The 26294-nt window shown below is 45.0% G+C and overlaps 1 protein-coding gene across 1 annotated transcript in view; it reads right to left on the reverse strand.

The window, feature by feature from the left end:
* The window catches only part of DHRS7B (dehydrogenase/reductase 7B), a 70501-nt gene that overhangs the window by 10334 nt on the left and 33873 nt on the right, over positions 1-26294 (reverse strand). Inside the window, exons 2-3 of the mRNA XM_090291912.1 lie at positions 25227-25394; positions 19409-19530 (exon numbers count right to left, since the gene is read on the reverse strand). Coding sequence (XP_090148038.1) covers positions 19409-19530; positions 25227-25371 — 267 coding nt within the window. The 5' untranslated portion in view covers positions 25372-25394. The remainder of the gene's footprint in view (positions 1-19408; positions 19531-25226; positions 25395-26294) is intronic.

Raw genomic sequence — 26294 nt, forward strand, 5'->3', positions numbered from 1 at the left:
TGCAGCAATCAACCTGTCCCACCCTCAGTGCTTAAGCCTGACAGCTGATCACAGATTGAATAGATTAACAACTAAAGGAGACAGACAAAGGCGGTAGATCTCTGATCATCTCCAACAGGCTGCCTAGGCCCAGATTGGTACATGATCTGACACTACCAGGGGCAGACTGAGGAAGTGCAGATCAATCTAAGAAGCAGTAACAAGCAAGAAGAGTCACAAAAATGGGGAGATAGAGAAACAACCCCCCCCCCCATCGAAAGGAAAGGAGGAATCCCCAGAAAGAATGCTAAATGAAACAGAGGTAAGCAAACTATCAGACGTGGAATTCAAACCATGGATTATAGGGAAGCTCAATGAGCTCAGCAAGCTCAAAGAAAACTACAAAGAACTCCAGGGAAGCTACAAGAAACTCCAGGGAAACTACAAGGAACTTACTGAGAATTACACCAGCATGAAAAAGAACATAGAAGCTATCATTAAGAGCCAGGAGGGAATGAAGAATACAATTTCTGAATTGAAGAACACAATAGAAGGAATTAAAAGCAAGCTAGAGGAAGCAGAAGATCGGATCAGCAAGCTGTAGGACAACGTAGAAAAAAATTCCCAGACAGTGCAACAACATGAAAAAGGACTGGAAAAGAATGAAGAGGTTTTAAGACAGCTGCAGGATAACATGAAACGTAATAATATCCGTATTATAGGAATTCCAAAAGGAGAAGAAGAGGAGCAATGGATAGAAAACCTGTTTGAAAAACTAATGACAGAAAACTTCCCTAACTTGAGGAGAGAAAAAGTCATGCAAGTCCAGGAAGCACAGAGGGTCCCAATGAAGATGAACACCAACAGACCCACTAAAAGACACATCATAATTAAAATGGCAACAATGAAAGACAGCGAATCCTAAAAGCAGCAAGAGAAAAACAGCTGGTAACATACAAGGGAGCTCCAATAAGGCTATCATCAGATTTCTCAGCAGAAACACTACAAGCCAGAAGGGTATGTCAAAAAATATTCCAATCAATGAAAAACAAAGGCCTACAACCAAGAATATTCTACCCAGCAAGGTTCTCATTCAAAATGGAAGGTGAAATAAGGAGTTTCCCAGACAAAAGAAGGCTAAAAGAATACATCTCCACCAAACCAGCATTGCAAGAGATGCTAAAGGGTCTGCTTTAAGATGAAGAAACAGAGACAGACAGAGAGGAACACAAGTACAAAGGGGGGAAATGACAATGAATAAGTACCTATCAATAATAACCTTAAATGTAAATGGATTAAATGCACCAATCAAAAGACACGGGGTAGCTGAATGGATTAGAAAGCATGACCCACATATATGCTGTCTACAAGAGACCTGTCTTAGAACAAAAGAGCTACACAGACTGAAAGTGAAGGGATGGAAAAAAATTTCAAGCAAATGGACATGAAAAAAAAGCTGGGATAACAATACTTATATTAGACAAAACAGATTTCACAGCAAAGGCCATAAAAAGAGACAAAGAAGGACATTTCATAATACTTAAGGGAAAAATCCACCAAGAAGATTTAACCCTTGTAAACATATATGCACCCAACATAGGTGCACCCAAATATGTAAGAACAATTTTGAAAGACTTCAGGAAGGGTATAGACAGCAACACTCACAGTAGGGGACTTTAACACCCTATTGTCAACAATGGACAGATCTTCGAAGCAAAGAAACAGCAAGGATACTGAGGCATTGAACAACACTCTAGATCAAATGGACTTAGTTGATATATATAGAAGTTTTCACCCCCAAGAAGCAAAATATACATTCTTTTCAAGTGTACATGGAATATTTTCAAAGACAGACTACATGGTAGGACACAAAACAAGCCTTAACAAATTCAAGAAAACTGAAATTGTATCAAGCATCTTCTCAGAGTACAATGGCTTGAAACTAGAAATCAACCTCAAGGAAAAAACTCAAAGACATTCAAACTCATTATCAGGATAGCCCTGCTCTGAGAAATTGCCCAGAGACTGCTGTGGGAACAGATAACTGGTTTATTGAGGGAACAAAGGAAGGTGGAAAGGGGTTAAGGGGAAAGGCAATTCCCTGGACTGACTCAATGGCCTGTAGGAGCCAGGGAAACAGCGGCAGAGGGGGTGGGGGTAGATCCCAGTCCTCCCTGTGGGCCCGTAGGAGCAAGGGAATAGGGGAGGGTGATTCCGGGTCCTCTTCGTGGGCCTGTAGGAATCACCACCGGCACTTCTGCAGGCACCTTTTTATACACCTTTCAGTGAGGGGGAGTTTGCTTATTGACATATTCAGTAGGTCATTCACATCTCATTGCTTTCCCCTTCCCACACCAGCTTAGTTAACATATTGGGCTAAGTCCATTAGCATTTCCTCTGGGAAAGTTTCAGTCCATCAACATATCTTTTGGGACTGGCTAAGTCCAGGGCCAGGTTGATTACCAAAGTCCAGGTGTACATGATCTGACACTCATGAGAATGAATAACATGCTATTAAATAATGAATGGGTTAACAATGACATCAAGGGAGAAATCAAAAAGTTTCTGGAAACAAATGATAATGAACACACAACAAACCAAAACCTATGGGACACAGCAATAGCAATCCTGAGAGGAAAGTTCATAGCAATACAGGCCTACCTAAAAAGGACAGAAGAATCCCAAATAAAAAATCTAACCCTACAGCTACAAGAACTAGAGAAACAACAACAAACAAAGCCCAAAGTGAGTAGAAGGAAGGAAATCATTAAGATCAGAGCAGAATTAAATGACATAGAGACTAAACAAACAATTCAAAAGATCAATAAAACCAGGAGCTGGTTCTTTAAAAGGTTAACAAAATTGACAAGCCTTTAACCAGGTTCATCAATAAAAAAAGAGAGAGGACTCAAATAAATAAAATCAGAAATGAAAGAGGAGAAATCACAACTGATAACACAGAAATACAAAGGATTGTAAGAAATTATTACAAACAACTGTATCAAAAGAAATTCGACAACCTAGATGAAATGGACAAATTCCTGGAAACATATAATCTTCCAAAACTGAATCAAGAAGAAGCAGAAAACCTGAATAGACCAGTAACAACTAGTGAAATTGAAGCAGTAATCAAAAAACTCCTGGCACACAAAAGCCCTGGACCGGATGGCTTCACAGGTGAATTTTACAAAACATTTAGGAAAGAACTAACTCCTATTCTTCTCAGATTATTCCAAAAAATCCAAGAAGAGATAGGACTCCCAAACTCTTTCTAAGAAGCTAGTATTACCCTAATTCCAAAACCAGGTCAAGACACAGCAAAGAAAGAAAACTACTGGCCAGTATCACTGATGAACATAGATGCTAAAATCCTCAACAAAGTATTGGCAAACCGGATCCAGCAACACATTAGAAAGATCATACACCATGAGCGAGTGGGATTCATCCCAGGGATGCAAGGATGGTTTAACATTCACAAAACAATAAACATTATACACCACATAAACAAAATGAAAGACAAAAACCACATGATCATATCAATAGATGCTGAAAAAGCATTTGATAAAGTACAACACCCATTTATGATGAAAACACTCAGCAAAATGAGAATAGAGGGAGCATACCTCAACATAATGAAGGCCATATATGAGAAACCTGAAGCCAACATCATACTCAATGGACAAAAACTGAAAGCATTCCCCCTGAGGTCAGGAATAAGACAAGGATGTCCACTCTCCCCACTGCTATTCAACATAGTCTTGGAAGTTCTAGACACAGCAATCAGAAAAGAAAGAGAAATAAAAGGCATCCAAATTGGAAAAGAGGAAGTAAAACTGTCATTATTTGCAGGTGACATGATAGTGTACATAGAAAACTCTATAGACTCCACGAAAAAACTACTCAACCTAATAAGTGAATTTGGCAAAATAACAGGGTACAAAGTCAATATTCAGGAATAGAAGGCATTTCTGTACACCAACAATAAAATATCAAGAGATAGAAACTAAAAGAAAAATCCCATTTACTATAGCAACAAGAAAATAAAGTACCTAGGAATAAACGTAACCAAGGAGGTAAAAGACCTGTACTCATAAAACTACATTAACACTGAAGAGAAAAATTAAGGAAGATACAAATAAATGGAAGCATATAACATGCTCATGGATGGGAAGAATCAACACCATTAAAATGTCCATCCTACCTAAAGCAATTTATAGATTCAATGCAATCCCTATTAAAATACCAATGACATATTTCACAGACCTAGAACAAATACTTCAAAAATTTATATGGAACCAAAAAAAGACTCCAAATAGCCACAGCAATCTTGAGGAAGAAGAACACAGTAGGAGGAATCATAATACCTGATACCAAGCTATACTACAAGGCCACGGTAATCAAAACAGTCTGGAACCGGCATAAGAACAGATATATAGATCAATGGAACAGAATAGAGAGCCCAGAAACCCAGGTCTATATGGACAACTAATATTTGACAAAGGGTGAAGGAACATCAAATGGAGTGAAAAGAGCCTCTTCAACAAATGGTGCTGGGAGAACTGGACAGGGACATGCAAAAAAATGAAACTAGACCACCAACTTACACCATACACCAGAATAAACTCAAGATGGATCAAAGACTTAAATGTAAGCCGTGACACCATAAAAGTCCTAGAGGAAAACATAGGCAGGAGAATTTCAGATATCCCACGTAGCAATATTTTCACTGATATATCTTCTAATGCAAGGGAAATAAAGGCAAGAATAAACAAATGGGACTACAGCAAACTAAAGAGTTTTTTCTCAGCAAAAGAAAACATCAGCAAGATGAAAAGGGAACCAACCATATGGGAAAATATATTTGCCAATGATACCTCAGACAAGGGATTGATCTCAAAAATATATAAAGAACTTATATGACTGAACACCAAGAAGAAAGACAACCCAATTTAAAAATGGGCAAAGGACCTGAACAAACACTTCTCCAAAGAGGACATACAGTGGGTCCATAGGCATATGAAAGAATGCTCAACATCACCAGCCATCAGAGAGATGCAAATAAAAACCACAATGAGATACCACCTCACACCTGTCAGAATGGCCATCATCAACAAATCAACAAACAACACGTGCTGGCGAGGATGTGGAGAAAAAGGAACCCTGGTGCCCTGTTGGTGGGAATGCAGACTGGTGCAGCTGCTATGGAGAACAGTATGGAATTTCCTCAAAAAACTACAACTAGAGCTGCCTCTTGAACCAGCAATTCCATTGCTAGGATTATATCCAAAGAATCCTGAAACCCCAATTCAAAAGAACCTACACACCCCTATGTTCATAGCAGCGCCGTTTACAATAGCCAAGTGCTGGAAACAGCCTAAGTGCCCATCTGTAGATGAGTGGGTTCAAACACCGTGGTACATTTACACAATGGAATACTATGCAGCAGAAAGAAAGAAGGAACTTCTACCATTTGCAACAACATTGATGGAACTAGAGAGAATTATGCTTAGTGAAATAAGCCAGGCAAAAAAGAAAAATACCATATGATATCACCTGATACAGGAGACTAATGAACAACACAAACAAGCGAGCAAAATTGAACCAGAGGGCATAAGTCTATGATCTCATTACCTAAGTGATTGTCTGCCCATATGGGCCTCACTTAATCCTGTCTGCATCGCTGCCTCCTGAGACTCAATGGTTTGGCTCAACCAACTGGCTGGAATACAACAAGGATGCCAGCCTGTTAAACCAAGCACGCCGTTGTCCGGGGACAGCCAACTGACCCGGAGTCTGCACGATCCTTCCCCACGTGGGAAGGCCACCCTCCCCTCCACACCCCCACTCTTATTAGGGATTTCTGGACCCAAGGGTAGGTAATATGATGACCATGTCCAGCTTCAAGCAGCTACAGGAGCACGAGATTATAAAGGGTCTTAAGTCTGAGAGGGGGGATTTGTTATTTTTTGGTGTTTAAAAAAGTAATTAATAAATAATAATAATAATATAGGAAAGGGTGAAACTGGGGAACTTATATGCACGACCCATGGACATGAACTAAGGGGGGTGGGATTGCTGGGGGAATGGGGATGCTGGGCAGAGGGGAGCAAAGGGGAAAAAAATTGGAACTATTGTAACAATATAATCAATAAAGTGTACTTAAAAACAATGGGGCAAGTGCGGAGTGTGGCGAGTTCTGAGGCTGACGAGGACCGAGGTCTGGCTGTGTCTGGGGCTCTGGAGTCCGCAGGAGTGCTTGCAGCAGCGGGACAGTGCTTGGCTGGCAAACTACAGATAACTGTGCTCATTGTTGCCCATCAGCGCAGCGGCGGCTCTCCGTCCCCAGCCCACCCAGCCCCGCGGCAGCCCACGGTGGGAGCTGACACTTCCAGTGCACCCTGAGGGAGCCAAGGGAGGCCGCAAGACCTTGTCTTCCAAATACCTGGGTACTGTTCTGATGGTGGATTGCCGCTCTGAGCACCAAGATGCAGCATGGTGGCCCTGGATCCAAGGCATTGGCAGAGTAGGTGGAACATACACTCACCTCCTTCCAGGACCAAACGATAATTACAAATAAATTATAGAATAATCATCCTGAGAAACCAACTGAAGACTAGCTGAAGATTAGTCTTATACCCAAGCACTTTCAGAAGAAGCCACATTGAGACTGGTGGGAAGGGCAGAGATGTGAAAAGAGATGGTCTCGTCCCATGGGTGGTGGCTGAGGTTCCAGAGCGATATCTAAGATGCAGCGGATTCCTGCTGAGAAGCATGGGGTCTCATCCCCAAGCCAAGCTCACTAGCCCAGAGCACCAGAGCTGGAAGAGGTACCCACATATCATCTGGCTGTGAAAGTCAGTGGGGATTCTATCCATCAGGGAGAGACAGAAGTCTGCTAGAGACACAGGCACCCTCTGACAGGGCCAATGGACAGAATTTCTTTTATAACCACTCACCCTGGACTCTGATGGAGGGAGGGTGGACCAGACTAGAGTCATGTGAGAAGAGTATATGGTGTGTGGCTCTGGGGAGAGCTGAAGGAACAGCCCCCAGCATCCCTGTGCTGAGTCCTTCTCCCATGCTGCAGATACCATCTTTCTTGGGTGGAGCAATCCCCTTCATATGGCATCAATCTTGGAGAAATCAACTGGTCCACCTTCTGGACTCCCTCTCGCCCCATTCTGTAGAGCTTATGCACTACTTAAGAGTCAGCAGCCTTATATGGGGTGTAGAGTTCTGGGCAGACTCAGGGTATGTCAGTGACTGAGTCGTGTGGCTTTGGAGTAGGGGCCATTTCCCCCACTTACCCAAGAACCCAACTGGTGATTGCTCCTCACGAAAGATCCTTTGGCCTCACCTTCTGGGCTCCAAATGGCCCCACCAGTCTGACTCCTAGTGGCTCTGCCTTGCCAAGGGCCGCACAGATTCCAGGACTGACTGAGTTGTTTGGCTGTGGGGCAGGGGCCACAGTTCCCACCTTCCGTGAAGCTTGCCCTGCGCATCCATCACATGGGAGATCCACTAGCCCCATCCTACCTTTCACAGACTCGATTACAATGGGAGAGCCCACATAACCCACACAAAGGGACATTCCTGGAGCACCCCGCTCAGGTGATCAAAGAGACTGTGTCACTGGACCCCACAGAGACCCTACCATGCTGAGCTTAGGCTCTACCTGGCAAGGTCTGGGACAGATTGGTTGTGTGGCTCTGGGACAGGGGCCACTTCCCCTCACATGCCTGAACAGGGCAGAACCCTCCCTTCACACAGCCTATCTTGGTCCGCTCAGGCCTGATAACTGCTGACCTTGCCTTGACAACTCCGAGACCCTGCCCCACCACAAAAGTGTGCAAGCACCCAATGTTGGAACACGGTGGTGGTTGGACTGCCCGCCCAGACTTCTGATGTACACAAATAAACTGTATACAAATTAACTTGCCAAAAGTGTTGATGGGTAAACTAACCCTAACTGAAATGAATGTTCGGATGGGTGTGGAGACGGCGCCTACAGACGCACAAGCAGGTGATTCCTACGGGTCGCATGGGTGACTGGGAGTCTCCTTCCCTTTCCCTTGCTCCTATAGGCCCTCGAGGTTGACCAGGAGTTAGCTTTCCCCTGCTTCCCTTGCTTCTATGGGTCTGGGCCCTTGAATCGGTCCAGGAGTTTCTTCTTTCCTCCACCCCCTTCCCCCTTTTTATCCTCAATAAACTTGTTGTTCAAACCTAGAGTGGTCTCCGGGGAAATTTCTCAGAGCAAGGTCACCTGACGCCCAGTGGGTGGCAGGTAGATTTGATATGCCCTGGAACATTGGTTGAGTGGTCTCAGACCCAGCACTGGCACTGAGCTTGAACCTGTATCAATCTGGTCAACACCACTCACCCCTACCTGGTGACTGAGAACCTACCTTATGCAACTCAAGTACCACCAGAGGATCTTTCAATGACTGAGCCTAACAGGGAGCCAGCAGGCAGGTAGGTGGAGGCAGATCTCAGGGAGCTTGGGACTTTGGCTGACTGACCCATGGGTCCGGTGCTGGTAAAGCTGGCATTGGGGCACGCACTGATCCTTCCCATGCACACCTAGGCTCAGCAGAAACAGCCATAAACTGAGCATGACTTTGTCGCTCCAAACAGGTTGTCAGGGGCAGTAACAAGCAGTGTTTGACACTGGTCTGCACCAAAGTCCCTCCCAAGAAGGCCAGCACCAACACGCCCAGACTGAGTAAGCTTCACAAGTGACACATCAAAAGGGAGATCTTGGCAGGCACCAGACACTGCTGAGGTGAATTCTGCGTAATGTGGAAAGGACCTACACAGCAGCTTCCACACTGTGGTCAATGTTGAGCCTCACAGCCAGCAAGCCAGAGAGTTGATCGCAGCATGAACAGGCCAACAGCAATCAGACTCAATTACAACGGGAGAGCCAACATAACCCACACAAAGGGGCATTCCTAGAGCACCCCGCTCAGGTGATCAAAGAGACTGTGTCACTGGACCCCAAAGGGTGCCTACCTAATACCTAAGGCCACCCCACCAAGACTGGAAGTCACAGCAGATCTACCTAATACATAGAAAAAAACACAGAGGAAGCAAAAATGGGGAGACAAAGAAACATGCCTCAATGAAAGAAGAGAAATCTGCAGAAAGAGCTAAATGAAATGGAGGAAGCAACTTATAGAGTTCAGGAAAAGAGCTGTAAGGATACTCAAGAAACTTAAAGAAAACTACAAGGTACTTATTAGAATGACAGCAGCATGTAAAAGGACACAGAACACATAAAAAAAGAACACTCAAGTAAATATAATACCTGACACCAAGAATACACAGAGGGATTTCTAGCCAAGATGGAGGTGTAGGTAGACACACTACATCTCCCTCACAACTAAGAAGGAACTTACAACCACTTCAAAACTCAAAAAAACCCCAAAATACTCAGAAAATGGAACTACATGGAAGTTCAACAAACAAAGAAATAAAGAAGAAATACTCAACCAGACAAGTAGGAGGGGCAGAGTTGGGGCTGAGAGAATGCAGTGTGGCACAGTGGGTGTGGCATGGTGGCAGCAGTGGCGGCGGTTGTCATCAGAAGCTGGCAGTGTGGCTGGCGGTGGTGGCAGTGACACAGGGGCTGTAGCCACAGTGAAAAAGCACAGTCACACATTTTAAATTTGGGAAGTGATCCCAACCCCAGACCAGACCATGCAGCTCATGGTTCCAGCACAGAGGAAAAGAGAGCCACATTACTTCTGACAGTGAAAACCAGCGGGGGTTGGAGCAGAGGAAGAAACTGCTGGTCTCTCAAAGGAGTCAGCTAGCTTGGTACAGAAAGTGGGAGAAGTGCCTGGAAAAGGGGCAAGTTCGGGGCAAGCAACATTGTTCCCTCCCTGACCTCTCCCCCACAGTTCCACAAGGCTGTGAAACAGATCACCAGCACTGACAAACCTAAGGCTCTGCCACTTACAACATAACAGGTGCAACAGCTCTACCTACTACACAGAGGCAAACACAGGGAGGCTGTCAAGTTGAGGAGACAGAGAAGTATGGCCCCAAAGAGGAAATGGATCAAGGCTCCAGAGGGAGAACTAAGTGACAAGGAGAGAGCCAACCTAACAGATGCAGAGTACAAAATACTGGTGATAACGATGCTCACAGGCTTGACAGACAAGATTAAGTTCAACAGGGAAGAAGTGAAGGCTATACTAAGCGAAATGAAGAAAAACCCACACAAAACTAGTGGTGAAGGGAAGGAAACCAGGGTTCAAATCAATGAATTGGAACATAAAGAAGAAATAAACAGTCAACCTGTACAGAAAGAGGAAACAAGAATTTTTTTAAAATGAGGAGAGGCATAGGAACCTCTGGGACAACTTTAAACATGCCAACATCCAAATCATAGGGTGCCAGAAGGAGAAGAAGAGCAAGAAATTGAAAAATTATGTGAAAAAATAATGAAGGAAAACTTCCCAAATTTGGGGAAGAAAACAGACATACAGGTCCAGGAAGCACAGAGAGTCCCAAACAAACTAGACCCGAAGAGGACCACACAAAGACACAACATAATTAAAATATCAAAGGTTAAAGATAAAGAGAGAATCTTAAAAGCAGCAAGAGAAAAGCAGAGAGTTACCTACAAAGGAGTCCCCATAAGACTATCAGCTGATTTAAAAAAAAAAAATTGCAGGCGAGAATTATTCAAAGAGATGAAAAGTAAGGACCTACAACCAAGATCACTCTATTCAGGAAAGCCATCATTTAGAATGGAAGGGTAATAAGTAAAGTGCTTCCCAGACAAGGTAAATCTAAAGGAGTTCATAATCACCAAACCATTATTATATGACATATTGAAGGGACTTAAAATTTAAGAAAAAGAAGATCACAATTGTGAATATTAAATTGACAACAAAATCACAACTACCAACAATTGAATCTAAAAAATAAAAACAAAAACTAAGCAAACAACCAGAGTGGGAAAAGAATCATAAGTATGGAAACCATGTGGCGTGGTGTCAGCTGGGAGGAGGAAGGGAAGAAAGGGGGAAATGGTGCAGGGACTAAGAAGCATAGCAGGAAGGTGCAGAACAGTACAAGAAATGGAGAAGTCAAAGAACTTATATGCACAGCCCATGGACATGAACTAAGGGACGTGGGACTGCTGGGGGGAGGAGGGTGTTGGATGGAGGGAAGCAAAGGGAAAAGAAATTGTGACAACTGTAACAGCATAATCAATAAAATATACAAAAAAAAATACACAGAAGAAATAAACAGGGTGGATGAAGCAGAGGGTTGAATCAATGATTTGGAAGACAAGGTTTGAAAAAAAAGAATGAAAAAATGAGGATAGATTAAGGGACATTTGGGACAACATAAAGCATAACAACATCCACATCATAGTGATACCAGAAAGAGAGGAGAACGAGCAAGGGATTGAGAACCATTTTGAAGCAATAATGACAGAAAACTTCCCTAATCTGATGAAGGAAAAAGACACACATGTCCAGAAAGATCACAGAGTCCCAATCAAGATGAACCCAAGACACATCACAATTAAAACGGCAACAATTAAAAACAAAGAGAGAATCTTAAGAGCGGTGAGGGAAAGACAGCTACCTACAATGGAGCTCCCATTAAACTGTCAGCTGATTTCTCAACAGAAACATTTCAGGCTAGAAGGAACTGGCATGAAATATTCAAAGTGATGAAAAGCAAGAACCTACAACCAAGATTACTTAACCCAGTGGGGCTATCATTTAAAACCCAAGGAGAAATGAGGAGGCTCCAATGAGCCCTCCAAGTGGACTGGGAAGTCTCCTCTCCCTCCTCCTTCCCCCTTTCTCCTCTTTCCCTTCCCTTGCTCCTACAGGCCCTCAAGGTGGACCGGGAGTTTCCCTCTTATCTCTAATCTCTTTCCCTCCCTTCCCTCAGTAAACCTGGGTGTGAAAACCTAAAAAAAAAATATTAAGGAGAAATAAAGACCTTCACATACAAGAAAAAAACTAAAGGGATTTGTCACCACCAAACCAGTATTACAAGAAATGTTGGAGGAGAGAGAGGGGGAGATGGGGGAAAGGGAGATGAGAGAGGGAAAGAAAGGGGTAGAAAAAGGGAGGAGGAGGAGGAGGGGGAGGTGAGGGAGGAAGAGGAGATGGAGAGGAAAGGAGAAATTAGTTGAAAGAATAAAATGGTAATAAATATGTACCTATCAATAATCGCTGTAAATATAAATGGTTTAAATGCTCCAATTAAGATATAAGGCAGCCGAATAGGTAAGAAAACAAGGCCCATATATATGCTGTCTACATGAGACCCACCTCAGAACTAAAGATACACAAAGACTAAAAGTAAAAGAATGCAAAAAAGGTTTTTCATACAAATGGGAAGAAATAAAAAGCTTGGGTAGCAATACTTATATCTGAAAAAACAGACCTAAAACAAAGGTTAGAGCAAGAGACAAAGAAGGACACTACGTAATGATAAAGGGAGCAATCCAACGAGAGGATAAAACACTTGTAAACATTTATGCACCCAATTAGAAGGTCTTTCTGGAAGTATCCAGCCATGTAATATGAAAAAGAGACATTTATTGGAGAAAGATCCAAGATACAAGAAACACTGTACATGGGACAATGACGCTTCAGCCCCTTCAAAGCAGGCACCTTGGGACATCACACCATTCTCCCAATCACCATCAGCTGCCCCATCGTATTTTCCTGAATCTCATTGATGGTCTAAAATCTCTTTCCTTTCAAAGGTGATTTTAGTTTTGGGAAAAGCCTGAAGTTGCAGGATGCCACATTTGGCGTATAGTGGGGCTGAGTCACTATTTGATGTTTTGCCAAAAAAACCAAAAAAAAAAACTCTGCATGAGACCTGATCCATGAGTGGGTGTGTTGTTATGATGAAGCTGCCAATCACCAGCTGCCCATAGCTGCAGCCTTCTGACTCATCCAAATAGTTTCCACAGAGAAATGTTCAAGCTTAACACAAAATCTGATGCAGATTCGTCGCTCTTCTCGCTCAGTCATTTTGAATGTGATGGCCACACAGTACACATGCTCACTCAAAGGCATTTACACCCCCATTGACTGGTACGATGAAGTCATCACTGTTCATGCACGTGCATTCCAGTCTGCTTGCTTTGGCTGCCAGGTTACATCAATGTTGTGTAAACTTTTCTCATTATATTAATCATGGCTGGACTTTTTCTGGACCGAACTTGTAGGAGTACCTAATATGTAAAGCAATTCTTGATGGATATAAAAAAAAGTATGACAGTATTACAGCCTTAGTAGGGAATTTTTAATATCCTACTGACATCAATGGATAGATCTTTCAGACATAAAATCAACAAGGAAACAGTGCCCATAAATGACACATGAGATCAGATGGATTTAATCGATATTTTCAGAGCATTTCACCCCAAACAGCAGAATATGTATTCTTTTCAAGTGCACATGGGACATTTTGTAGGAGAGACCATATGTTAGGCCACAAAACAAGTTTCATTAAATTACGAAGACTGAACAAATGGGACTACATCAAACTAAAAAGTTTTTGCACAGCAAAGGAAAACATCAAAAAATAAAAAGACAACCCACAGAAAGGGAGAATATATTCACTGATACATCTGATAATGGCTTAATATCCAAAATTTATAAAGACCTTACAAAATTCAACACAAACAAACAAACAAACAAACAACTCAATTAAAAAATGGGCCAAGGACCTGAGCAGACATTTCTCCAAAGAGGACATACAGATGGCCAACAGACATATGAAAAGATGCTCAATGTCACTAATCGTAAGAGAAATACAAATTAAAACCACCATGAGATACCACCTCACACCTGCCAGGATGGGCATCATCAATAAATCAACAAACAACAAGTGCTGGCGAGGATGCGGAGAAAAAGGGAACCCTAGTGCCCTGCTGGTGGGAATGCAGACTGGTGCAGCCACTATGGAAAGCAGTACGGAGTTTCCTCAGAAAATTAAAAATGGAACTGCCTTATGATCCAGAGATCCCACTTCTAGAAATGTATCTGAAGAAACCCAAAATACTAATTAGAAATAACATAAGCGCCCCTATGTTCATTGCAGCAATATTTACAATTGCCAATATATGGAAGCAGCCAAAGTGTCCATCAGTAGATTAGTGGATAAAATAACTATGGGATATTTATACAATGGAACACTACTCAGCCAGAAAAAAGAAAAAAGAAAATGTTACCCATTGTGACAGTATGGATGGACCTGGAGAACATTATGCTAACTGAAATAAGCCAGTCAGTGAAATCATACGATATGATTTCACTCGTATGTGAAATCTAATGAACGAACTGAACTAACAAGCAAAATAGAGACAGACTCATAAATAGAGAGCAGACTGACAGCTGAGGGAGGTAGGGGGGAGGTTAGGGCGTGGAAGGACTGGGCAAAAATGAAAAAGGGCTCGTGGACATGGACAACAACGGGGTGATCGCAGGAGGAGGGGGGTACAAGGGAATTAAATGGTAATGGAAAAATACAATAACATTTTTAAAAAATTTAAAGAAGACTGAAATCATATCAAGCATCCTCTCTGATGATAATGATATGAAACTAGAAATGAATCACAAGATAAAAACCTTAAAAACTCACAAAAACAAGAAGGCTAAATAGCATGTAACTAAACAATGAATGAGTTAACAATGAGATCAAGAAAAATATCAAAAGCTACATTGAAACAAGTGAAAACGAGAACACAACCACCCCACAGTCTATGGGACACAGGGAGAGCAGTCCTAAGAGGAAAATTTACAGCATTACAGGTCTATATCAAAGAACAAGAAAAATTTCAAATAAACAATCTTATGTTACACTTAAAGAAACTTGAAAAAGAACAACTAACAAAGCACAGTGAGTAGAAGAAAGAAAATAATAAAGATCAGAGCAGAAATAAACAAAATAGAGTCTAAAGAAAGATATTTTATAAAATATCAATGAATGCAAGAGCTGGCTCTTTGAAAATATAAACAAGATTGACAAAGCTTTAACCAGACTCATCGAGAAAAAAAGAGAGAGGTCCCAAATAAATAAAATCAGAAATAAAAGAGGAGAAATAACAAGACACCACAGAAATACAAAGGATTGTAAGAAAATATTACAAACAACTATATGTCAACAAATTGGAGAATCTGGATGAAATTCCTAGAATCATAATATCCCAAATCCGAGTCAGGAAGAATCAGAAAATCTGAACAGATTACAACTAATGTAATTGAAGTAATAATAATAATAATAATAATAATAATAATAATAATAATAAACCTCCCAACAAAGGTCCTGGATTAGATGTCTTCACAGGTGACTTTTACCAAAAATTGAAAGAATTAATATCTATCCTTCTCAAATTACTCCAAAAAATTCAAGCAGAGGGAAGGAAGACTCCCAAACTTAGTTTATGAGGCTGGCATTATCCTAATTCCAAAACCAGATAAAGACATATCAAAGAAAGAAAATTATAGGCCAATAAAATATCAGCAAATCCAACCCAGCAATACATTAAAAAGGTCATACACCATGATCAAGTGGGATTTATTCCTGGGATTTAAGGTTGGTACTATATCCACAGATCAATAAATGTGATACACAGCCCTGGCTGTTGTGGCTCAGTTGGTTGGGCGATGTCCCACAAACCGAAAGGTCATGGTTCGATTCCTGGTCAGGGCACCTGCCTAGGTTGCAGGTTCGGTCCTTATCGAGTCATATAGGAAAGGCAACTGATCGGTGTTTCTCTCCCTCTCTTCTTCCCTCTCTTCCCCGCTCTCTAAAATCAATAAGCATGGCCTTGGGTGAAGATTAAATGTAAATATATAAAATTTTAAAAAATAAATGTGATACACAATATACAAAAAATAAAGAATAAAAACCATGTGATCATATCATGGGGCAGAAAAAGCATTTGATATAATCCAGCATCCATTTCTGATAAATATTCTCAGCAAACACCTACACCCATACGGCAACATAATAAAGGCCATATTAAGACAAACCCACAGCCAACAACATATAGAACGGGCAAAAACTATAAGCATTTCCCTTAAGACTGGGAACTAGACAGGGATGTCCACTTTCACCTCTTATTCAACATAGTACTGGGAGTCCTAGCCACAGCGATCAGATTAGAAGAAGAAATAAAAGGCATCCAAATTGGAAAGGAAGAAGTAAAAGTGTCTTTATTTGAAGACATGATACTGTACATAGAGAACCCTAAAATTTCCACCAAAAAAAAACAAAAACAAAAAAACCCCACTAGAACTGATAAATGAATTCAGTCAAGTGGCAGGATACAAAATAAATATCCAGAAATCAGCCGCAGTTTTATATACCAATAATGAACTATAAGAAAAAAACTAAGAAAACCCATTCACAACTGCATCAAAAAACAAACAAACAAAAACTTAGGAATGAATTTAACCAAAAGTGTAAACGACCTGCACTCAGAACTTTGTAAGACCCTGAGGAAAGATCCTGAAGAAGCTCCAAGTAAGTGCAAGCATATATCGTGTTCATGAATAGGAAGAATAAACATTAAAATGTCCATACTCACCAAAACAATCTATAGATTCAACACAATTTCTATCAGAATACCCATGGCGTATTTCACAGAACTAAAACAAATATTCCGAAAATTTACATGGAACCACAAAACATGTCAAATAGCCGCAGCAGTCTTTTTGAGAAAGAACAAAGTTGGAAGAATCACACTACCTGATGTCAAACTGTACTACAGGGCCATAGTAATCAAAACAGCCTGGTACTGGCATAAAAACAAAATATAGATCAATGGGACAGAATAGAGAGCCCAGAAATAAATGCATTCCTTTAAGGTCAAATGATATTTGACAAAGAAGGCAAAACATACAGTGGGGTAAAGACAGTCTATTCAATATATGGTGTTAAGAAAATTGGACAGATATGTGCAAAAAACGAAAATTGACCACCCTCATAACACACAAAAATAAACTCAAAATGGGTTAAAGATAAATGTGAGACTGAAACCACAAAAATCCTGGAACAAAACACAGACAGTAAAATCTTGGACACTTCTCTTAGCAATATTTTTCCTGATATATTGTCTTGGTCAAGGGAAACAAAAGAAAAACAAAATGAAACAAATGGGACTACATCAAAATAAAGTTTTTACACAGCAAAGGAAACCATCAACAAAATTAAAAAAAGACAACCCATTGAATGGGAGAACATATTTGCTAATTATACATAAGGGGTTAGTATCCAAAATTTATAAAGAACTTATAAGACTCAACACCAAAACAAACAAACAATCCAACTGAAAAATGGGCAAAGGATCTTAATAGATGCTTCCCTAAGAGGACATACAGGTGGCCAACATACATATGAAAAGATGTTCCAACACCACTAATTATCAGAGAGATGAAAATTAAAAAATGAGAAATCAGTTCACACCTGTCAGAATGGCCATCATCAATAAATCAACAAACAACATGTGCTGGCGAGGATGTGGGGAAAGGGGAGCCTCGTGCACTGCTGGTGGGAATGCAGACTGGTGCAGCCCCTGTGGAAAACAGTATGGAGTTCCCTCAAAAAACTAAACATGGAACTGCCTTTTGACCCAGTGATTCCACTTCTGGAAGTGTATCTGACTAAACTCTAAATACTAACTCAAAAGACTATTTGCACCCTTATGTCCACTGCAGTGTTAGTTACAACAGCCAAGATTTGGAAGCACCCAAGTGCCCATCAATAGATGAGTAGACAGAAAAGCTCTGGTACATTTAAACAATGAAATAATATTCAGTCTCTGAAAATAAGAAAATTTCACCCTTTGCAACAGGGTGGACCTGGAGAGCATTATGCTGAGTGAAACAAACCAGCCAGAGAAAGACAAGTACCCTAGGATTTCACTCATATGTGGAATCTAATGAACGAAATACACAAAACAAAACAGAAACAGACTCACAGACACAGAGAACAGACTGGCAGCTGTCAGATGGGAGGAGGGGGTGAGGGAAACAGGTGAAGAGATTAAACAAAAAGGAAAAAAAAGCTCACAGGGAAAAAACCTTGTAGACACAGACAATCACATGCTGATGGCCAGAGGGGAGGTGGGGTGGGAGGGGGTAGAGGAGGGTGCAGGGGGGCAAACAGTGATGGAAGGGGCCTGGGCCTGGGGCGGCGAGCACACACCACAGTGCGCAGATGCTGTGCTGGCAAACTGTACACCTGAAGCCTATATAGTTTTATTTACCAATGTCACTGAAATAAATTCCATTTTAAAAAATCTGGAAAATTGAAACTAATTAAAACTAAAAAAAGAAAATGAATAAAAAGAGTATTTACACCCTGCATTATTTACGCTAGTCAAGATATGAAAGTAACCTAAGTGGCCGTCAATAGATGAGTGAATAAAAAAAGCTGTGGTACATTTACACAATGGAATACTACTCAGCCATAAAAAGGAAGGGAATCTTACCTTTTGTGACAGCATGGATGAACCTAAAGGGTATTACACTAAACGAAATAAGTCAGTCAGAGAAAGACAAATACCATATCATTTAACTTATATGTTGAATCTAAAGACCAAAATAAACAAATGAAATTGAAACAGATTCAGAGACAGGTTGCCAGAGGGTAGGGGGACTGGGTGAAAATCTTGAGTGGAGTAAGAAGTACAAACTGGCAGTTACAGAACAGTCACGGGGATGTAAAGTACAGCACAGGGAACATAGTCAATAATATTGTAATAAGTGTACTGGAGAAATCACTGTGTAGAATATATGATTGTTTAACCACTATGCTGCACACCTGAAACGAATACAAAATGATACTGAATGAAAAATAAGATTAAAAAGAGTAAGCAAAATTTTAAGTTGGTCATACTTCTAGGATAGGTGTGATTTTAAAAAAAGAAAATAAGTGCTGGCAAGGATGTGGAGAAACTGGAACCCTTGTGCACTGCTGGTCGGAACATAAATGGTACAGCTGCTGTGGAAAACAGTCTGGCAGTTCCTGAAAAGGGTAAACATAAAACTACCATATGACCAAGCATTTCCACTCCTAGGTAGATATCCAGAAAAACTCAAAGCAGGGACTCAAACTGATACATGTACCCCAATGTTCACAGCAGCATTCGCAATTGCCAAAAGGCGGAAACGACCACAGTCTCCACCAACAAATAAGGGATAAACAAAATTTGGTACCTACATACAATGGGATATTTTTCTGCTGGTCAGTGGTGGAGTTGTAATTTAACTGTATGACAGTTCCTCCTCAGCCCAGTTTGTTGCAGAGACCTGCGACCTTCCTGGTACAGGGGGACCTTATGGATGCCCTGCATGTCCAGCAGCCCAGGAGTGGGCCACTATCTCAGCAGAGGATGGACTGCACCTCCTCCCCACAGAAAACACACCCCTGGGCTCACCTTGGTGGCCTGAGAAGCAGCGAGTTCTTTAGCGAGCTCCTCCAGGGCCTCCCTGTTCCGGCCACACAGCACCAGCTTAGCACCTGCAGCGTAGAAGACTTTGGCGCATTCTAAAGGCAGAAGAGAGAACCAGAGAACCTTGATGGCTACGAAAATTCAATGCCTTTCTTCCCCAGTGCAGTTCAAACTCAGCCAATGTTTCAGAACACACATTGTTTCTACACGCACTGAACATAGAGGTTAGCCCCAGCTGGGGCCCAGGCATGCGGCTAGGCTCTCAGGCCCAATGGCTGATGAGCTCCGCTGCTGCCTTGGACAGCTCGTGTCCAGTGGTGTGACAGACACCCACAGGGCGAGGGGCAGCCAGAGACTGGCTGGCAGATTTGTTAGGCCCTGTGCTCAGAACGTCCCACAATCACCTTTAGCTCTGAATAATCCTGTGGGCATTACCCCCATTTTCACAACTGAAGAAGTGCAGCAAGGTCGAGCCACGTGGCTGTGGCAGGCGGCGCGGGCTATCGTGCAGCATGTCCGCCGAGGCCCGCGTTCCAGCACAACCCAGCTGTTCGCCCAGTATTTGAACGCAGCAGGTACCTACATCCCAGGGTGTGTCTGTGGGTCTAGAGAAACACAGGGGACACAGGACTCTGGTGAAAAGGGCTGGGGAGGCCGGAGGGGCTGTTTTCCGGAGAGTGCAAGAGGCAGAGGGAGCAGAACGGGCGCCGAGTCCGCAAAGCCCCCGAGGCGGCACAGACAGAGGCGGCTGGGGCAGAAGGGGGACAGGTCATCAGCCTCGCTCGGCTGCGAAATCATACAGCTGCAGAGTCAAGAGCTGAAGCCTGCTGAGTGCCTGCAACAGCAAAACATGACCCAGGGTGGCTGCATTTTGGAAGGTTCCCTCCTGCAGGGTGGCAAGGAAGGGGACTGAAAAAGGCCCGGCTCCCTCCACTAAGCCCACTCCTATATTCCAGGTGACGATGACGAGGATGTCAGCTAAGACTACAGTGGGGAGGAGTCCAGAATTACCTGGGTACCTCTATTAGTCAGTATTCTTTCGGTGGCGAGAAAAAAAGAGACTCAACTCACTGCATTGAAGCAGAGACTTATCAGGAGGACTCTAGGCTGGCTCGAGAATTAAGAAAAGAAGCTGAATGGCCAAGACTTGGAAGGACAGGCGTGGGGGCTGCCCACGGCCTCTGGCAGGAGGAACCAGGCTCTCTTGATGTTGGCCTGTCCTTTCTCCACCTCCCCAGCCTGGATTCTCCATAAAATGGAGTGGGCTTCGTGCTCACATTGACACCGCTCCCCTGCCAGACAGGAGGAAGCTTTGACTTGTCTCCTCCGAGCTCTACTGTCAAAATCCTAGTGAGGGACTGTGCTTAGGCATCTGGGGCAGCGTCAGTAGGACTAACCGAGCAGGGGTCCCAGTAACTCCCCTGAGGTCAAAGGGAAGGGGCAGCGAAGGAGATCACCAGAAGCCGGGGCTAACCTAGCGGGGGGGAAAGGGAGGAAGCAGAGGGTGAGGTCCTCTTGCTTCTGGCTTGCCCTGCCCCGAACCATGGCCTGACTGAACGTTCAGTGCCCTGGAAAGGGATGGCTTATCCAAAACAGTACAGCCCAGTGGTCAAGAGAACAGACTAGACTTCCTGTGTCCAGCTCTGACTTCCGACACTTACTGGTTCTGTGACGCTGGGCTGAGTTATGACCTCTGTGTTTGTCACTGCCCCTTTATGGAGGATAAAGAGGAAAGCAGCACTGGAATGGAATCACTTAAAGTAGATACAAAGATCTTTTAAAAAAAGTGCTGCAGAAGTGTTTTTGTATTTCTAAGCTGCTTTTTAAGAATGTTCTGAAAATTGACTGTTGGTGACAATGGAAATGCGAGGGTTTAAAGCAGCACTGCCTGTCCTTGCCCAAGGCCTAGTCACCCGAGCAGGTCTGCACAGACCCCTCAGCCCCGAGCTGGCCAGGGCCCCAGGCTGAGGCAGTCAGGAAGTTCCGTGCCTCCGGGGCTCCCAGCAGATGACAGGGCTGCCCTGGGGGCTGCTCAGAGGGGGGGCGAGGGATCAAGGCTGCCACCTCCTCTCCGTGAGGCCAGAAGGTGGGAGGGTTCAGGCAGAGGGTGCTGGTCTGACAGCCTTTCCCCCACAACCGAGTCAACGTTCCTTAAAGCTAAAGACTTCAAAACACAAGGGGAGGAGAAATTCCAGGGTCTTCCATGAAGAGAGAAAGTTTTGACATATGGATTGTCTTAGGGTGCAAAACCCTTTGCCCCCTGCTGTGCCCCCTGCTTCTCCTACAGCTTTCCTTTGCCGTACCCAGGCCAGCATCCCCCTGCACATCCCCAGGTAGAGCTTTCCGGAAGGAGGCGCTAAGTGTACGAAATCAGCACATTTCCACTTGTGCTGTACCGTCGTCTTTGGAGATCTGGTTGGTTTGTTCACGGGTTCATCTCGACAAAGGGCCCAAGTGCAGGCAGAGCTGCAGCCCTGTGCCGCCTGCCCCTGGGTGGTTTGGTCAGGGCCACAGCCACTGCCCTGCCCACGCTGCTGTTCTCAACAGAGCAGCAAAGGCCTCAGGGGCTGGGGGGGGTGGGGCGGGGGCTGGCTGCACCCAAAGCCAGACGCCAGCGTTCCTGAGGCTGGAACTGCTCCTCAGGGTTACTGAGTCATTTCCAAAGGTCAGGAATTTCCAGCTCCACTGGCTTCCTCACCCCATTCTGTCTTGTCCTGGCCAACACAAGGGACATTTCGTGAGCGGCCACTGAGGGTGGGGCGAGGCACGCTGGCGTATAAACAGTTTTGCGAAAATGGTCCCTGCACTCTGCTTAGGCTTTGCTTCCTAGCAGAGCCCGTAAGGGGAAAAATTAAAGTTGTGTAAGGAGGGACAGAAACGAAAACAACAGATTGGAAGGGTTCCACTTTTATTTCTGAAAAAGCTGATACAGGGAGGCAAGAGGGTCAAGGGAAGGGGAAAAGTCTAGGTACTACCTCCCCGCTGACGCACTGCTGGCTTTGGTAAATCAAGACAGCTTCTCACAGCTCCAGGGCTTAGGCTGGCTGAAGTGGGTGTCCAGAGCCTTCGGTCCCTTCACAAGGGCAAGCTCGTGTAACTTCAATAAACCAAACAGGAGAACTGCAGAGAGCCGTCTGCGGTCTCATCACCTAACGCAAACCTCCTGGGCTCCAGCGGTGGGCAGAGCCACGGAGGGCAGCGCAGGGCCCGCTCCTCACGGCCGGGTGCCCCTGGGCTGCCCGCAGCGCGGTGTCTGCACCCGAGACGGCTGCTGGTCAGTCTGCTCCTGTTTGAGCTGACTGGAGAGGAAAGATACATGGAGTCCTGTCCCTGAGATGCTGAAGAGTTCAGAATATAAGCAGAGGGATTTCGAATTCAGGAAATGGCTGACACTCTATCTCTCTATTTATCTATCAAAATATATGTAGTTTTTTCTTTCAATTACATTTGCTACTCCCTTTACAGTCTTGGTGCCTATAGGAGGAAACGAGGAACAATGAGGAGAACAATGCCCACCTCAAATTCCTTCTCAAACACCCACATATTGGAACACCTGCAATTCTATACCTTTCCATTTTAGCCAACTCTCAAATACTCCGCAAGGACCCAAAGAAAAGCTTCTCTCGGAGATGAGGAGAAGCAGCTGCTGACTACCCTATATATAGTGCCTGAGTAGGGCCAGAGGACCAGCTGCGGCAAAGGGCCTGGAGGCAGCTATCCCCATGCAGGTCTGGGTATCTAGTGACAGCCCTAGGGTTCACCCCCAGAGACCTCACCTAAACATCACAGTGGCGTACAAATGAACCCAACCCCCTGAAGCCTCCCCAGGCTCCCCTGGAAGACTGCAGAGAAGCCTTAGCTGCTCCTTCATACTCCTGCAACACCCCAGGTGCTTACCGCCCCTGCCCAGCCACACTGCGCCCAGCCTCGGCCGTTCTGCGGGGCCCTCCCTGCCGGGCCGCCCTTCCTTTTCTTTGGCCACATCCCCTCAGGTGAGACAAGACCGAGTTCTGGAGTCAGACAGATGTGGGTTTAGATCTTGGCTTCACACTTCCTGGCTGGACGTCCTAGGGCAAGTCCCGCCTTCTCTGAACCTCATCGGTAAGGATGCAGTGGCACCAAGCACAAGGTGCACATACAAAGGCACCTCCTTCTCCCAGGCCGGGCGGTAGGAGTGGCGATGTCCTCAGATGAGTGCCTGCCTCCTTTCCTCGAGGGGTGGAGCCCTGTCTTTCACCCGTTCATCCCGGCGCCTGTCCCCTTCAGCACTGGCTGTACTATCACCAACCAAAAGGTGCAGCAATGGTGGGCTGACCACAGTCTGGGGCACCTCTCAGACTTCCACGGAACTGAGCTCGAGTGTGGACGGCATGCTGGTGGGACGCGATGGGCAAGTGCAGACGCTGGGAAACAGGGAAGAGGCTCCACGTCACGTGCCTGCGTCTGCCCATTGTACTCTCTGCTGTAGGAGAGGAAAACGTCCCTTCTAAGTTCTGTGGCTGGTTTGATAATTAAATTCATATATGACAGATTAACAGGAGAAAAAAGTTAATTTTGTATGTACATGATCCCCCCCACCACAAATATGAGGCTCTATGAAGTGACCAACGCCAGCAGCTTTAATACCTTTTAGACGAAAAAAAACTGTGAAAATTGACAAGACAAAGGGGTTTGAGCTTTGAGGAGTAAATTAGTGAAGAATTAACAAGGTCTGTTTATACAGCCTTCTCGGCCTTGAATTCACCATCTCTGGACATAAGGGTGCCTTCTACCTCCTGGTACTGGGAAGGCACCTTTTTTAAAAAAAAGTTTTTCAGTCACAGTCCACATTCATTATTTTGCACTAGTTTCATGTGCCCAGCAGAGAGGATAGACAAGCACACACCCTACCCAGCGTCCCCCCACCCTGACAGTTCCAGTGCCCGCTTGGCACCCTGCCCAGTTGGCACGCTGTCACTGACCACGTCAGGGAGGGCACTTTCCCAGGGGAGAGGCGTCCTGCTTCCACAGGAACAGAGAGGCTCAGAGGGCCCTGTCCTTCTTGCACCAGCTATTTCTTAAGCACCATTAATTCAAAATAATCCATATGCCAAAGCAGCATATTTTGGGGTGACACACACTGCTTCCCTTCCCTGCCAAAGTCAATATGCGTGTTTGGAAGGGAAATGAAGACAGCTCCACAGAGTCGTTTGTGATGGGAGGTGGGGGCAGTGACGGTCCCCAGACCTGTGTCCAGCACTCAGTTCCCGGGACCTAGCAGCTCAGCGTGTTCGCCGAACTGAAATGGGACTAACCTGGAGGACCTAGTGAGCTGAGGCCTCACTTATCCTGTTTCCAGTCCTGCCAAGGCTGCGTCCAGGGTACATCTGGAGGCACGGCCCCGTCCACAAAAGGCCACACACCGGGCCTGCTGGCGGAACCCAGGAAAAGGCCTGCTTTGTCTGGCCCCCTCGGAGGTCATTAGTGTCCGTGCTTGAACACTGGGAGCCTTCACATAAAAGGCCCCATCTCAACAACCAGCTGGCGCTGCCACCTAAGATGGGACCCGCAGGCTCCAGTTTGCCAGGGCCTTCCTCACTGGCCTTTGCCTCCCAACACTGATGCTGAAAGTGTCATTGCCCTTAAGCTCCTGCTTTTACCAACTGGATGGAGGACAGCGACATATTCCTGTTTCTGAGTCACCAGCCCGCATCACTTATTTGCACCTGTGCTGGTGGTCCCTGAGCAGCTGAGCTGCTCCCCAAGCCCAGGCCAGCTTCCCTGCCCTGCGAGCCCTGCCTCCAGGACCCACCTCGCCCCAGGCCCGAGGTGGCGCCTGTGATGACCACCACAGCGTTCTGGAGGTAGGCCTTCATCTGCAGGCACTGCAGCAGCTTGAAGAGGCCGAAGATTCCCACACAGCCAAACAGCAGGGGCAGGAGGGCCACGGAGGTCATGATCCTCACCGTCAGCAGACTTCCTGCAAGAACCAAAACCAAATAAATTAATGACAAGTGGGAGAACTCAAGAAACTCGCCAACCCTCTTCCGCAGGTCTGACATAGAGCCCAGATGTCTCTTGTGAGGACCTCAGCCGAGGTCCAGCCTGGGCCTTGCATCCCAGGCTGCACGGACGGGAGCCAACAGCCACGTCACAGACCTGACGATGCCTCTCAGAGGTGCGCAGGGACCCAGGGTGAACACATCAGTCCTCACCCGATTCTCCTCAGAAGCTTGTTTCGGGAAACTTAAGTAATCCCCATTATCATTTTAAATTCCTGGGTATCTGTGAAACTAGACTTCTGCTCACAGTGGAGCTGCCCCGGCCAAGCGTGGGCACCGACTCGGCGGCCGAGCAGGCGGCCCTGCAGTGCCCTGAGCGCGTGCTCCCCTGGCCATGAGGGGGGCCACAGGTGGCCAGATGAAGCCAGGGAGCCTCGGGTGTCTATGCAACAGGGTGCAGTCAGCGCTTAGGACCCGTGTCCACTCCCTCTGTAGCTGCCCCCGATTTCCTCACCCCTCCAAGCCTTCGCCATCACCTACCTACGCCCCTACACCCAAAGCAGCAGCTGAGAGGGGAGACATGGGACTACATAAAGGTCAAGGGTGAGCTAATGAGGAGCAACGCCATGTGCACCACTTTGAAAGAAACGCCTTGCAAGGCCACTTGACAGGTGGGCCAGAGCCCACTACCACAGGCCACCTCTGGGACCGCGGTGTTGAGCACAGCGACACTCTTTAAGGAGGAAGAGGCTGGAAACCGGGGCAGCGTTCCTGTGAAGCAGCCCGAGGCTCCGCTCACCCATATAATTGGGAGTCGCTGTGCTACCAAACGTCTCATCCCCTCAACTCCTCACATTTAAAAACATGTGTCTGCTTCC

This window comes from Furipterus horrens, unplaced genomic scaffold (genome assembly GCF_987537825.1).
Source record: "Furipterus horrens unplaced genomic scaffold, mFurHor1.1.pri manual_scaffold_11, whole genome shotgun sequence".
In the NCBI taxonomy this organism is placed as follows: domain Eukaryota; kingdom Metazoa; phylum Chordata; class Mammalia; order Chiroptera; family Furipteridae; genus Furipterus; species Furipterus horrens.